At 31.8% G+C, this 16,498-nt stretch overlaps 2 protein-coding genes across 5 annotated transcripts in view; one reads left to right on the forward strand and one right to left on the reverse strand.

Annotated features, from left to right (window-relative positions):
• The first annotated feature begins 225 nt into the window (after positions 1-225).
• LOC125068902 (histone acetyltransferase Tip60) lies at positions 226-12,292 on the forward strand. Of its 4 annotated transcripts, none has more exons than XM_047678276.1 (14): positions 226-360; positions 435-561; positions 865-993; positions 1,475-1,612; positions 2,894-3,054; positions 3,450-3,656; positions 4,755-4,838; positions 4,918-5,119; positions 6,514-6,636; positions 6,831-6,993; positions 7,696-7,804; positions 8,650-8,753; positions 8,935-8,983; positions 12,078-12,292. In XM_047678276.1, the coding sequence occupies exons 1-13, from the start codon at positions 316-318 to the stop codon at positions 8,939-8,941; spliced, it is 1,599 nt and encodes a 532-aa protein (XP_047534232.1). In that variant the 5' UTR covers positions 226-315; the 3' UTR covers positions 8,942-8,983; positions 12,078-12,292. The 4 variants fall into 4 exon arrangements, with proteins under 4 accessions (XP_047534232.1, XP_047534229.1, XP_047534231.1 ...); XM_047678273.1 differs by having other exon boundaries at positions 865-1,017; positions 12,078-12,291; XM_047678275.1 differs by having other exon boundaries at positions 865-1,017; positions 3,459-3,656; positions 12,078-12,291.
• An 885-nt stretch (positions 12,293-13,177) lies between these two features.
• Positions 13,178-16,498, reverse strand: part of LOC125068905 (activating transcription factor 3) — a 49,489-nt gene continuing 46,168 nt past the window's right edge. Inside the window, exons 5-6 of the mRNA XM_047678278.1 lie at positions 16,099-16,257; positions 13,178-15,841 (exon numbers count right to left, since the gene is read on the reverse strand). Coding sequence (XP_047534234.1) covers positions 15,305-15,841; positions 16,099-16,257 — 696 coding nt within the window. The 3' untranslated portion in view covers positions 13,178-15,304. The remainder of the gene's footprint in view (positions 15,842-16,098; positions 16,258-16,498) is intronic.

A 16,498-nucleotide genomic window follows, 5' to 3' on the forward strand; every position in this document is an offset into this window, starting at 1 on the left:
TTCTGCCCTTATTTACAACTAAACCCACCCTTTTTATTTTATCATACTTTTTTACATTGTATTATCGTTCAACGATGAATTTTAGTTATTAAATTTAATTATATGCACGATTTTAAAAAAGCAAGACTGTATATTTATACTCATTTATTTTTTTGTAATTCTTGTATAATGTATATTTAACTTGATATCAAAAACAAATTCAACTCAATTGTCAGTTGTCACACCATTGACTGATGTCAAAATAGTTTGACAATTTATTGTAAAACAAGGGTGATTTAATGTAGTTTTAAACATAAAAATATTACTATTTTCATAATGACTGAAAATGAAGACGAAATTACGACATTTTGTGACTCAGCCGTATGTGTAAAACAATAGTTGAAATATTTATTGTTCTAGCACAATGTTGACTGATACCATATTACTATGCACAGGCATCGTTGGTGGAGGGATGTCGACTACCAGTTCGAATGCAAGGTGGAGATGATTGGCCACTCGCTGAAATTATAAGTATCAAAGAAGTTCGTGGGCAAAGAGGATATTATGTACACTATGTTGATTGTAAGCTTTTTCGAATATAATATCGTATGTCTTTTATTTCTAAATGTATTTGTGTGTACATACTGAGTTATTGTTTGTATATAAATAAATTAACGTATTCATTGAAGTAAAAAGTTAATGCTTATTCAAGTCACAGAGAATGTAACATGCAGTGTTTTGATTACTTAATTACTTTTCAAATTCCCAAAGTTTATATTACTATGCTATTATACTATTATATATGTTAAATGCCATATTATGACTTAGAGTAAATTACATTTCTATTTCAAACAGATATAATTATGAACACTTTATTTATTTCAGTCAATAAACGTTTAGATGAATGGGTTGGGGAATCATGGTTGGACACAAGAAAGGTACAATTTCCAAGAAGAGATGGCGCACCGACTGGTGGTACGACAACTCCAAAGAAAACTCACATTGGATCTGGAGGTGGCGTCATGCCTACTTTTCTTAGTATGTGTGTTTTAGTTATTAGTCAAGCTCTTCATGACAAATTTTATTTTGTATGTAGTTGTAATTATGTGAGAAGTACTGTTGGATCCTTAAAATCATTTTTGTAGTCTTTTATTTGTTCTTGTTTCTGTTTTGCTGTAAATAATGTTTAACAATATATGATACAGTGAGCAATACAATTGATTTCAGTAACAAAGATAATATGATGACAAAAAATATATAAATAAGTTTTATGTACTGCCTTTTTTGCATGTTATGATTTATTTTGGCCTGTAATTTGCATGATCTCTTTTTTCCCAACTTTCATTTTAAACATAATTGCTTGAAATTGTTATCAATATTATGTTAGCCAAAAAAACAATCCTTATAAATGTGCCACAGTGCTTTTGATGTATTATTATTCATTTTATTTGTATATGTAAAGTAAGTAATTCTAAACTTAATATTTTTTCTGCAGATGAAACTGTCTGCAATGAAAATCAGAAAACCGTTATTAATAGCAATAGAGAAAATAATGTGAATCATCAAACCACACCAAAATTACCCGAGAAAGTACAAACCCCACTAAATGGTTCAACTCCAAAAATTACACCTGGTATGTTTAATTTTTTTTTTATAAATAAATTGATCGATAATGTAATTAAAATAAATTAATTATAAATATATATAAAACTTTTAAAATATACAATTATCAATTATTAATATTTTATTTTTAACATTAACAAAAATGTCTGTAAATTTCCCACTGCTGGGCTAAGGCCTCCTTCCTTTGAGGAGAAAGTTTGGAGCAGATTCCACCACGTTGCTCCAATGCGGGTTGGTGGAATACACATGTGGCAGAATTTTGTTGAAATTAGACACATGCAGGTCACATTGTGAGGAAACAATGTTTTTCTTCACCGCCAAGCATGAGATGAATTGTAAACACAAATTAAGCACATGAAAATTCAGTGGTGCTTGCCTGGATTTGAACCCGAAATCATCGGTTAAGATGCATGCGTTCTAACCAATGGGCCATCTCGGCTCACTAATATATATGTAACTTATTATTTAATTGAACTATACAATTTACTCATATTGGCATTATTCGGCTCCTAAAAAGATATTACCGAACATAATCAATATGTTTCCCCTGGCCTGTTTAGCTAAAGAATTAAATCAGATTTAACTTTCTTATTATGAGCAATATGACTTAAATATAAGGCGCACTAGATATTTTAGTATTCATATTGCAATAGTTATTTTTGTAACATAGCATTTAGTATGCATTAGCAGCCTGTAAATTTTCCCACTGCTGGGCTAAAGGCCTCCTCTCCCTTTGAGGAGAAGGTTTGCAGCATATTCCACCACGCTGCTCCGATGCGGGTTGGCGATACACATGTCGCAGAATTTCGTTGAAATTAGACACATGCAAGTTTCCTCACGATGTTTTCCTTCACCGCCGAGCACGAGATGAATTATAAACACAAATTAAGCACATGAAAATTCAGTGGTGCCTTCCTGGGTAACATAACATTTAACAATATATCATATAGAGCATGAATTATCTAAACTTACATTATTAAGAAACATTAAAACAAAGGAAGATTAATGATACTGTAGGTAAGATAATCTTTTCTTGTATTGATCAATAAATCCCATGTGTCCCATGTAAATGTATATCCCAAATTCCAGCTCATTGATATAAATTAGGATAAACCAATTTATAAGTATAGACTTTTTTATCTACTTAAATAATTTTTCGATTAAAATAATCCTATAATAGACACAGCATCTATCTAGTATGTAGAATTTATTTCTATAGTTTTCCTTAACTGTCAAATATTTCTTATATTCATACATATGATAATGGTTTTTAAACATTCTTTTTTTCCAGTTCAAATTCCACCATTAGAACCTCGTCAGCTGATATCTCGGCCGGCGAGCCCCACACTCATAAATGATTCACCGTCGCTTGTAAACGGCGGCGCAGTTCTCGCCGCTGCGCTACAAAAGAAAATGAACAGAAAACGGAAAGCCAATTCTTCGGAGAATGATGTGAGATATTTTAATTCTATATCTTGACGACATTTTAACTTCGCATTCAACTTTAGTTAGCCGAATATATTTCTACTACATCAATATTATATTTGTGGCATATTAATCAACAAATGTGTGTACAGGCACTGATGTAATAAACAATGTGTGGGCCACCCGATCAGAAGAACGTAATGATTTCTGCCTGTAAAAGAACCTCGTTCTAAAAATATTAGCCTAAAGATTGTCTTTTAACACACTAACATCTTTGGAAAGCTTTGTTTTTTGAATATGAGACGGACATATTGACTGCATTAGATAAGGAATAATGATCTCAATGAGCTCGACGGAAGTGTGTGCGATGCGAGCGGCGGTAGTACAGTACAGTACTGCAGTACAGTAGTACAGTAGTATAGTGTGCGCAGTGCCCGGCGGCGGAGACGGAGGCGGCGGAGGGCGAGGGCGGCGCGAGCGGCGCGGCCACGCCCACGGCGCGCCCGCGGCAGTCCGGCAGCCTCGTGGCGCACGGGCACGACGACCTCGTCACGCGCATGAAGAACATCGAGATGATCGAGCTCGGCCGCCACCGGATCCGACCCTGGTACTTCGCGCCCTACCCGCAGGTGAGCCGCCGGCTGCTGCTGATAGATATACTGAAGCATTTAGATTATTAGTTAACTGCTGTACTCGGACAGAGTGAAGGGTTGTGGTAAAAGGTTTGATTCAATTTCAAAATTATCGTGTTTTCAAAATAAATTGTTGTAATCATTTTTTTTTTTATGGCATTGGTTGGCGGACGAGCATATGGGCCACCTGATGGTAAGTGGTCACCATCACCCATAGACAAAGGCGCTGTAAGAAATATTAACCATTCCTTACATCACCTATGCGCCACCAACCTTGGGAACTAAGATGTTATGTCCCTTGTGCCTGTGATTACACTGGCTCACTCACCCTTCTAACCGGAACACAATACCGTGTACTGTTATTTGGCGGTAGAATATCTGATGAGTGGTACCTACCCAGACGGGCTCGCACAAAGCCCTACCACCAAGTGAATCATGTTCGGTATTTACTCTTCCGTTCATCCTGCATTCCCACACAGGTGATCCTAAGATAAGAGGGAACGGAAGACGTAGAGAGTGATATATTCACAATTATAAATCTAACTAAATATTTGATATTTTTATTTATGTAGAGACTATTACACGTCCATATTCTGATAACTATGTTTCCTTAGAGTTTTTCACGCATGAGAACTACTTTTGATCTCATCATTGTTACTCAGAAATACTGTATTTAAATTATTTACTAATAATAATTTACTTCTTGGTAGGACTTTGTGCAAGCCCATCTGGGTAGGTAATACCCATTCATCAGATATTCTACCGCCAAACAACAGTACTCAGTATTGTTCTGTTTCGGTTTGAAGAGTGAGTCAGTGTAACTACAGATACAAGGACATAACATCTTAGTTGCCAAGAAATGGGTAATATTACTTTGTCTCCATTGTCTATGGGCTACCTGATGATAGGTGGTGACCACCTATCATCAGGTAGCCTATATGCTCGTCCACTAACCTGTACCATAAAAAAACATATACCTTTAACTTTTAATGGAAACCAGGGTAGCAAGCCGATTCCCGACTTCCTGCGATATGTCTTCTAAGCCTACTCTAACCAAATCTTTGTACTAATATTTGCATTGTTTTTGTTTTCCAGGAAATGGTAAATCTACCATGTATATACATATGTGAATTCTGTCTCAAATACAGAAAAAGTAAAAAGTGCTTAGAAAGACATCTCGTAAGTATAATTTTATATGAACATGTAACCTTTTTAAAAATATTTGAAATTATTATAATATATTTTTTTTTTTTTACAGATAAAATGCAAACTCAAACATCCACCGGGTAACGAAATATATCGCAAAGGCAGTATATCGTTCTTCGAGATAGATGGCAGGAAGAACAAGTGCTACGCTCAAAATCTATGTTTACTAGCAAAACTGTTCTTAGACCACAAGACACTGTATTACGATACTGACCCATTTTTATTTTACGTTATGACGGAGTTCGATTCAAGAGGTGAGTTTGAATAACAAACGTCACGTAAAAATCATAACTATTACATAACCATAAGCAGTTTCTTACGCATCATATGTAACGTTTCATTTATCGAAACAATATAATTTTTTTTTTGTGTATTGGTATATCAATACACAAAAAAATACAGTGGAATCCGTTTATAATGAGATCGAAGGGAATTGACAAACACGTCATAATAACCGGACGTCATACATATATATAGTATATATATACATATAAATTTTGTACGTAATAAGTACATAAGAAACATGTATGTCTGTACTATATTTTTCATATTTTAATGTAAGTAATCTGTAATATTTGTCTGCTTTTGTTTTTTTTTTTTCATTTTTTTGTAATAACAGTCTCTAATATTGTGTATAGAAACATAGCTATGGTCAAATTATCATTTTCAATATTGCTATGAACAAATCTGCAGACGACCTTTGAGTGACAATTACTTACTCAGTTTAAAAACAATGAGCCAGGTGTCGCACGACGCCGGGAACATTACCGAAGGTGTAAAGAATCATGTCGGTCACTATAACCGGACACAATTTATGATGTATAAAAAATGGGTCATAATAAGCGAACTGTCACTATAAGGAAAGTCATTATATCCGACTTTTTACAAAGAATTTTATATCAGAACCAAACTTTATGATGGAAGTACGTCACAATAAACGGTTGGTCAATAAAGGCGGAGTCATTATAAGTTGATTCTACTGTATAGTACTTTGATGATATTTTTTATACTATAGTATAACAAATATCATATTTCTTAAATACCAAAAACGGTATGTACGGTCCGTACAACCTTTTAGTGATAGTTGATTGTTGGTAACTTATAGTTGATAGTAGTTTGGAATGAAAGTCTCCGATAAATGATATATCAATGTTGATTGATATAAGTAACTAGAAACTATATGATATAAAGATATGAGCGCCCGCGGTATGATTGCTAGCCGTACACGAACTTCTTATAGTTTAGTATAAGAAATATCAACGGTTTATTATCAAAATAAATAAAAAAATATTACTTTGAATTACTTACATTAATAAAGGTTGAGAGAAATAACAAATTTAAAGTCGAGGAAATTGAATATCAATTTTTTGAAAATATTTTATTTACTAATACACTGTCCATCCAATGGGATGCGTTCCGTAGCCTGCGTAGCTTCTCGTTTTTTATTTAACGTTCTAATTCCCTTTTCCAAATGTAAACATAGAAGTTAAACAAAAAGTATTTTAATTAGATTATATAAATATGTATATACCTATATATAGAAGAACTTATTGCCTTAAATATCAAAACTGTTTCTTTTTTTTTCATTCTAACTTGTTAATTTCGACTTATCACACGAAAATATTAATAAATCTTTAAATATTTTCAGGTTTTCACATAGTAGGATATTTTTCAAAAGAGAAGGAAAGTACAGAAGACTACAATGTAGCTTGTATATTAACATTACCTCCATACCAAAGAAAAGGATATGGAACATTACTTATAGAATTTAGTAAGTACACTCAATATATATACCGCCAAGAACAAGATTAATTATAAACTCAAATTAAAAAATAAAATTTATTGGTGTTTTACTGGGTTTGAGTTCGCGATCCTTCGGTTAAGATGCACACGTTCTAACCACTGGGCTATCTCTGCTTATATTCTATATTATTTTAATTTAATTAATGATTTGTTAAATTACAGGTTATGAATTATCAAAGTTCGAAGGTAAGACTGGTTCCCCAGAGAAACCTTTGTCGGATCTTGGTCTACTCTCGTATAGAAGTTACTGGGCTCAAACTATTTTAGAAATATTAATAAATATCAAACCAGTCGGTGACAATGAGAAACCAATTATCACTATTAAGTGAGTATCTGTATGGGTTTTATAGGATTGTTTATAATTTTAACGTATATATATAATTTCTATATGAATAGCAATAGTTCCATTAAAAAAAAATTGCTTAAGTCAATACCGAGAGTCAAACAACACATGATTTAAACCAAATTAAATTTAAAGTAAAATTTAGACTGTTCTTAAAGCGTTAGATTCTGATTTTTATTCCACACCGATCGATTGACGCTTACGTTATGTTATATACTCCTACTCTTTATGACGTTTATATAACTTAAATCTAAGTATTACTCGCCCTCGAATATCGACAATCGGCTCAGTTGATACGATAGTCTATTCCAACTACGGAGACAAAAGTGAAATAAACAACATTCGATATAGAATTTGCCATATATCATTGGTCGAGAGCTTGAATAATCATAGATAATTGATATTTTTATCATTATGGATTTGCGAAAAATGGCGTTTTGAGTTTTGACGAACTGTTTTCGGAACTTTGGAAGTACAATTAAAGTCGATATAAGTAGTTTAGTGGAATAGTGTTGTATTATAATTAAAAATTAGTTAAGAACTGTCAGTACAGTACAGTAGTGCACAATATAGCCGAGTTTAGTTTTATCTGTATTCAATCTTCGATTGGAATTGATTATACATAATTTTATTCAAAAGAAGTGTTAGATTTAAAACGGTTGTACTAAAATATTACTTTTGTAGTGAAATCTGCGAGCTTACAAGTATTAAGAAAGAGGACGTTATCAGTACTCTGCAGAATTTAAATCTAATAAATTACTACAAGGGCCAATACATCGTCTCTGTGAATCAGGTGAGTGTTGTGTTCGATTATTAACTAGTTGCTCCGCGCGGTTTCCCATACATTAAAAATTACTGCTCAGCCCCCGTGGGTCGTAGCGTGATGTCTGAAATCGCCGTCGCTTAAACAAACAAACTTTTCAGGTTAATAGGTTTATTTTTTATTTCGATTGTGATGCTGCCTGGAAGTATAAATATGCAGGCACAAACTACTAAAGGCACGGACCGACTTTTTTGATTTATTAAAAAAAAAATATAGATCAACTTTATTGAACTCACATACTGAATTAGTGTTTTTTTTTTGTTCAAATGGCTAGGCGGACGGGCAAATGGCCGTTTGTTGGAAAGTGATCACCTCCGCCCATAAACATTGAAATTATATAATAAATAATAACCCTTCCATAAATTTCCAATGAGCCACCAACCTTGAAAAATATTCCTTACGCCAATGCGCCTCCAACTTTGGGAAGATGACTAAGATGTTATGACCCTTCTGTCCCTTCTGTCTTCTGTTACACCGACTCACTCACCGTTCAAACCTAATCAGAGAAATAGCAAGTATTGCTATTTAACGGTGAGTGATACAGTCCAAGACGGGCTTGCACAAAACTCTACCACCTAGTATCATACAACATACAGTATGTTAAGCGCGTAAATACAAAACACAGCGATCCCTTCAAGTCGATACATAATCGAGGGACAATAACTTAGAGCATATAGAGCAAAATAAGACCTATAATTATTTCTATATTTAAAAGTTCTTATGAATGAATTAATAAATTGGTTCCATAAAGTAATTTCGAACTGATATGTGAATGTTAAATTAATTCTAATTAATATTTTTTCTTCATTAATAAGGAAACGATACAACAACACGAAAAGGCAATGGAGAAGAAGTTATTACGAATCGATCCGAAATGTTTGCATTGGACACCAAAGGATTGGTCCAAACGAGCCAAATGGTAAGCCAACTCCAGCTACATCGAATCATGACCTTCATCTATCATTTAATTTATATTATTTTCATTAAAAAAAATGTAAAGCTTTATCGCACATCACTATTAAATAAGATAGTGAACTTTAATTTAAAAAGAATAAAGTCATTAATTTACTGTAAAGTAAACATTTCTCTTTTGTCACCAGCGTTTGAAGTGTTTCGGAGATGCGAGCTATCTAACTCGGGCTTCGACACGTATGACTCATTTTGTATCTAACGAATATATGTAACAGCTTAACAACCATTTTAATGAATTACATCGCTAACAAAGGCTTTGAGAACCATATTCGTCTAACACTTATTTCTTAATATGCACTAATGCCATTGCTATTTATAGTTATATATTTTACTAACAACGAAGCTTAAATGTTTCTGTATAATAATATTTTATTTTACATTAAACGCTTGCTGCGTTTTTGCATGTTTAATATATAAAAAATCAGAATTATTATAAATAACTAACTAGATATCCTATCGTAAAACAATATCACGTTGGTTATTTACTTATAAGCAGAAGCCTAAACACCGATTTCCATGTTTCTAACATAAGGAAGGACGAACACAAACTTCGAGTCCCAATTTCAACCTCTCGGATGACGAATTTACAAAAACGTTGCAAAAACTGTCTTTTACTCATAATCAGGCACTAAACACCGACTACCATATTTTTCCTAAAAAGACAAACTTCGGATACATCCTAACTTTCGAACTTTTAAGCAAATAGTGATGATTTTTTTAAATAATTTCTTTATTTCCATATTTCTAAAATGAGAAATCACGAATTTCCATACAAACTATTTAACCCAATAATATTTTATAAATTTATTTTCAAAAATTCCTTTTTTAGTGCTTATCGCCTTTCCGTTGGAAATTTCATCCTATCTGACTCACCAGTTTAAGCTGTACATTGTATATTTCTTAACATGCACTAATACCATTTTATTATCGTCCTTTTATTATTTATTTTAATATTGTCAGTCTTCAGTTTTCCTATAAACACATTTTTTTAAATGTTTTCTATTTCTACGGTGTTTTATTATTTTTTTATTATACCTATGTACTTTACAACATTGATTTAAATAAATTATTTGTGCAAAATTAATATCGTGATTATGTTTGCTGCTCTCATCTAATTGTTGATTTTTAATAATATACAATATTCCTTAATGACTAAAAGAGTAAAGTTAAACAAACCTCCCATTTACATATTCAACAGATCTGCTATAATTTGCACTACAAATACGTTCTTGATAAATATCCATAATTCACTTATCTATTTATATAAACTTAAAGGAGATTGGGCATTTTTGGTTTCACTTTTATACGCGTATAGCCATTTAAGTAAATGTATAATTCATGTTTATTATTTTAAATGTTTTATAAATGAAATTCATTAAAATCAATTGTGGGGTTTATATTTGCAATCTAATTAGTATTGTATTTGTAATATAATTAATTAACTATGTCGCTTGCCACTATAGTGAAGATCTTTTATCTTGAAAAGAATCGATCGACTAACCGACAAAAGAAACTATACAAAAAAATATATACCTACTATAACTTTATCATTTCAAAAGCGGCTATTATTGCTTTTCTATAAATCCATTATAACTTATTTATAATAAAACTATTTATATACCTTAATCTAGCAATAAATATGTAATCGATAATAATGTTCTGATGTCGAGTCAACTGATGTGTACAACACTATTCCATGATTTGACAAAGTGTCAAATTCAATTATTCAATATTCATTTACTGTTGGTGTTACTGTAAACTGTTTATTGTACGCAAACTGAGAAAATATTTTTAGTTTTTAGTATTATTTTTAACTTTTGTGATTAAAAAACCATTTTTAAACTCATAATATATACTAATGGCAGTAATTAACACTTTATTTTTCGCATTGTCAAATAGCCTATTTTAAAATAAAACGTCATTGTTTTGACATATAACATAACCTTCATACTTTTTTTCAATTTTGTTTTTTTCAAAAACCCCACAAAATATTAAGCTGTAATTGACCTTGTTTTAAAGTAGATAAATCCTCCTTATTTACTTCCAATTCTCGCTGCTATACTGTGTTAAAAGTAACGCAACCGAGCGCCATAGTAATTTGCCCAATCTCCTTTGAGTTCGAAAATAAAATTTTTTTCTTTCATCTATCCATAATGAATACCATAGACAATTTCAGATCTCAACCAATGATATCATTTCAATTCAAGGTTAAAGTTGTTTATTTATCTTTACTCCTGCTATTGAATATATATATATATATATATATCCAATGTATACATAGCTGTATGCAAAAGCATGAATCATCTCCAACGTCATTAAATTATGATTTTAAATCGTAATTGACTCATTCTGATGACAGTTCGCTCGAACAAGCTAGAATTATTTTTCATCATAATTTTTAATCATTTATTCATTATATATTTTATATGGCTTTGACTGCGACGCTAATATGTAAATATGTATAATTTATTGCAGGATATGTACACAAAAATTGTAAACAAAAATTGTTGAACTGTATAGACTAACGTTGATGTTCAGTTGAATTCAGCTACACAGGTTTACTTTTGACACGTATGTTTGGGTGTTCGCCTCGCTTCTCGAAAGTTTTCTTTGCCTTGTTGGCGAATAAAAAAAACAAATTTATCAGTTTTTATAGAAAATAATGCCGTAATTATCCACTTGTTTGTCGTATCAACTATGTAATAGTTTTTTTATGGTTTCAAATCCCAATCTTGTAGATTTTAATGAAATTAAGTGAAGTCGCGACGTCCAACGAAATTTCACGTTAGAAGACAATACGTAAATAGCTACCATAATAAGCTTGTAATTTATTTATGTAATGTAAAATGTAATTCAATTTTCGATCAACCAAACCCATAAATTAACACGTCACTATTTATGACACCTGACAAATTTGCTTTACAAATACTTACGTCATTAAAGTGTGTGTAAGAAGTTATAAATTTAATTTGGCAGGATATATTTTAAACACAAATTTTAAACTGTTACGCAACCTGCAACCGCTGTAAGGCAACTGTCAAAAAGTGTATAACTGGCTGGATAGGGCGTAACAACATTTTGTAATCTGACCTAAGATTTCAGACCAGGACCAGAGGCAGCTCACTCTAGACCTATAATCGTGACCGTCTTACAATGTCTTCTAATAGTTGAGCTTTGTTTACAATTCGTACATATTCTGTTGTAAAGTATTATATAAACAAATTATTTTATATTTATTACCTGTTTCTAATTATTCGTTTTAAATTTTCAGGTAGGGAAATCGGAATGAAGTTATATCAGGAACTTTGCTCAGCGGGCAGTAATTTATTGTGATTCAGCCATTTATTTGTAATATTTGAATGTTTTTTACACTGCAACTAGTTAAAAATTGAACAGAATATTTTTGTTCGAAAATATAAAGCCCGTGTAAAATATTGTAGATACAATTTCTGTAACTATCCGTGTATATTGTGATATTAAATAAATATCTTTATAGCAACTGTTTGAATTTCATTGACACTTAAGAAAAAATAAGTTTATATAAATAACTATATAAAATTATTAAAATGTAAACTCTATATTAACCATTATGACCAATCAAATGAGGAGGAGGAGGAGGGTTATTGGCTTCGTAGGATGACATATGGATTGCTTAGCCGTTTTGGGTGGTTTATGTAAAGTACATTTTTAACGTGGAATCGTCGTAAAAGAATTGTCTTTTATTGGAATTAAGAAATAATAACAAAAAACCAGTTCCATTTTAAAATGTTTCCTCGTAACTATAAATAATTTGTATAATAAATTGTATACCTTATTGCTGTGATAAAGAAGAAGAGAAAAAAAATAACAAAATACTGCAATATATGATTTATTTTCAGGAGATAAGCACAGTAATTTTGCTTCGATTGTCAAAATATTTATATTCAAGAAGCAGGTACAAGTGATGTTTAACACTTAAATATTTTAATAAGTATCAGATAATATTTCACAATAACAACTTCAATTACTTTAAGACTTCCTGAAATCATTCATAGAGTTATTAAAAGGCATTACATAGACATGAGGCATACTTAATTAAAAATATAATTTATAATTACAGAAGTTGAATTTAGGTCGTTCGATTTATAAATACATTGAAAATTACCAAGAGAATATAATAAAATATGTATTTTTTTTAAATCAATATTACTATGTATTTGTTTAAATCTAATAACCATTTAAAAATATATTTTTTAATATACATAAATTATATATTTATTAACATTTTTATGTGTATAAAAGTAAATGAACAGTTAAAACTTGAATAATTTTATTATTATAAAGGTATTCTAACCACCATGAAATACATATAATTCTTACTTAGATTAAATACCAAAATATCAAAATACTTAATATCATTATTTGTAAAGTAGATATATCTTAAATATATACAATTTATTTTTTCAAGTTTCATATTCGTATCATTTGTATTCAACGCGGAAATAGGCACTTGTGGATGGAAAAAAACTTTTTGTTTGAATTGAGAATTTCTAAAAACGTACGTACAAGTAGACTTAGTATTAATCAAAATTTAGACATGAGAGAGGAGGGCAGAATGTACAAAAGAAATTTAAAGCAATGCCAAGTGCTCGGCGATAATATTTTATGTGGAAGTTGAAAGTAAAATAAAAAAATCTTACGAATAAAATAAACCCTACAAAGTTAATCTTAGGCATAAGATTACTACGAGGGTATATGAGTTCACTATCAGCCGCTATATATTCCATCGGTATACAATCCATTTATTAGAAAGTAGTAATTTACATACTATAACAGAGATATAATCAAGTTGACAAACTATCATTAAATGTTTTTAATTTAAAAACTACCAAACTGTTAAACTTTTCATTTGAAAACGGCGAATGATCTACAAGCTCTTTTATAATATCGTACTATCTTCAGAATCGAACACACATTCTACATCGTCTGTAAAGCTACGATCACACCTGCGCACGAAGCGAGACAACTAGGATTAACTTAGTTGTCGCTATATTACACAGGTTTGACAGCTTCCTATAGATGTTTGGTCGCGTAAGTATTCACTTACACTGAGTACTCATTTTCATTCACCATTTGCAATTATAAAACAAATTAAATCTTTATTATAATTTTTGAACAAGTGATATTTTTGTTTATCACAATAACAATAAAAAAATAAATGCTTTCGCGACTGGCTGCTTTAATGCCGTTATACGTTGGCAGCCGAGAGACTAGTTTCACTGGTTGTAAAAGGCACTGTTTTTCATTATATCTGGCTTCTTTAAAATCTTTGCTGACTTGTTCGTTGCGCTATATTTGTACTGCTGTATACCTACATATATCAAGATCATCGAATATTGAAATTGGACATTCTAATATATAAAAGGTTATAAGTCGTCTTCTTATATTGCACACAAAATTGTTATTTTTTTTAGGTCAGCAATCGGAACCACTCTATCGAGTGTAAAATCAAAATCGATTTTATGAATATGATTGAAACAGGCACTTTCATTGTTGTCTTCGTTCAACACTGCGTGTTTTTGCAATATATTATAATTATTAGTAATGTAAGCTGAATACGCAATAATTCTAAACTTAAGTAATTTATCGATAACAAGTTATATTATCACGACTTAATCTGAGTTAAAGCGTCTTACATCTAACCTTACGCGAACAACGTACAATGGAATATCAGTATCCCGATATAATCTGTGAATATATTTCTATGTAAAATAAAATATACGGAACTTCAACAGGAGGTATCTTTAGTTAAATTGTACTGAAAGATACTATATATTATCATGTGATGCATGTATTTTTAATTTGGCGTCATTATTGGCGACTAGACATACATAGGTAGCTATTGAAGGGATATTTACAACCAATCTTTCCAACAATTGCACCGCCATTAAATTAATCAGATCTAATAATTAGATAAATATTTTGTACAGATCAAAGCAAAATTATAGAACTTAACGAACGAAACGATATAACGAATGCGATAATATTAGTTATTCTATAGTAAAAATAAAATATATACCTACCTACCAACTGTTACACAGTCCTATTGAATGTTACTCGGTAATGGTGATTTTTATTATTTCACAACACTTGAAATATTAAAACAATAAATTAAACGTATGATGTGACATCGCAAACGCCGCATTGCGGCAAATATCTGATATATCCAGTTGTTACTACGCACGTAACCGTTACGTTACAGCTCCCTACTCTACGTTGTTGTTCTACACAGTAGACATACGATTTCGTTTCGAAATAATACCTTTCCGACGACTGGCGTGACAAATCAAGAAAGATGTGCTTTTAATACATCAAAAAATATAACTAGCTTTAATAGCGAATCGAAATTCAAACGAATGCGATTTAATAAGGGATGAAACATTATTTTATTCCAAGGTCTAAACTATACGTATACGTGTGAAAGTAATTTTGGACCCCGTATTGTAATATCGCCCGCCACTAAACGAGACAGCCGTCGTTTAGATTGTTACTGAGTTTTGATTGGCTGTCTTGAATGTTGCTCGGGTAGCTATGGCATTGCTGGGGACTCACATAGGTTAACTCAGATTCATAATATTCCGCCTCTGGCTCCATCGGACCCAAAATCGTGGTCGTTTTCGGCAAGTAACCATCGGTGGTTATATAACCTGCGTCAGAGTTTGGAGGAAGACTGAGGACGCTGTCCGGTCTGTTGTACTCGATGTCTATTGTCTGCGGAGTCAAGTATGTCGTTTCGAGTGACGATATGGTGTCTATGGAGTCTCCGTTGATGGGTGTGGCACACGTGTAGCTTGAAGCGAGTATGTTCGCTGACTCTGGTCGTATGTACGGTGAGTGGGTGTCGAAGGAAACTGGGAATGTTGTCGGCGATTCAAATGTTCGAATCATGTTGTAGGGTGTTGAAGGCGACGTCCTCGCGTTCGAATTGTTCTTGACACAGGATGCCGCGTGCAGTGATAACATGTCAATCAGCTGTCGTTTCTGAACTTCGAGATCCTGAAACGCAAAAATAATTCAAATTACAATAAATATGTTTTACAACTTCGAACGCATTCGCTAAATTAAATTGCAAATACCTAGAAAACCATTAAGCATGTCGAAGATTTTAACTTTTAATTAAAAAATGTATAAAAAAACTTAATTTACCAAATCTTATCGAATTTTGGTATTTCTATTAACATTTAAATTAACACTAATGAGTGGTCCGATAACATGTATCCGCGTTTTACACATAAAAAAGCTTGACAAATTACCTTCAATTGCGCCTTTAGGTCTATATTTTGTGTTTCGAGAACTTCACTTTCATTCACCAAATTCACAGTTCTTTCCCGTTTCTTCATCCTGCACTTCGTAGCTGCTATTTTATTTCTTTCTCTTCTGCGTCGTCTTCGCTCTTCATCTTCAGGTGTTAACTATAAAAAATAAAAATCAAGTTTAAATAATATTGTACAATTGAACAACAATAGATGTCCTTGTTTATTTAATATAAAACGACTATAATCGTGGCCCTACTATACGATACTTCTTGTACGGTTAGAATTTTTTCTCCCACCATGATGCTCAAATGCGAATTGCTCAAACATGTAAAAAGATTTCATTGAAAATAAACACATACAAGTTTCCTCATGTTGTTTTTCTAAATAATAAATTAAG

Source organism: Vanessa atalanta, chromosome 14, assembly GCF_905147765.1.
Source record: "Vanessa atalanta chromosome 14, ilVanAtal1.2, whole genome shotgun sequence".
Classification (NCBI taxonomy): domain Eukaryota; kingdom Metazoa; phylum Arthropoda; class Insecta; order Lepidoptera; family Nymphalidae; genus Vanessa; species Vanessa atalanta.

Excerpts from the sequence above, each read along its gene's own strand:
- LOC125068902 (XM_047678273.1), top strand. The coding sequence starts at position 316 with ATGACTGAAAATGAAGACGAAATTACGACATTTTGTGACTCAGCC. Across the intron at positions 3,055-3,449 it reads CCAATTCTTCGGAGAATGAT|TGTGCGCAGTGCCCGGCGGC; the intron begins GTGAGATATTTT and ends ACAGTAGTATAG. Across the intron at positions 3,657-4,754 it reads ACTTCGCGCCCTACCCGCAG|GAAATGGTAAATCTACCATG; the intron begins GTGAGCCGCCGG and ends TTTGTTTTCCAG.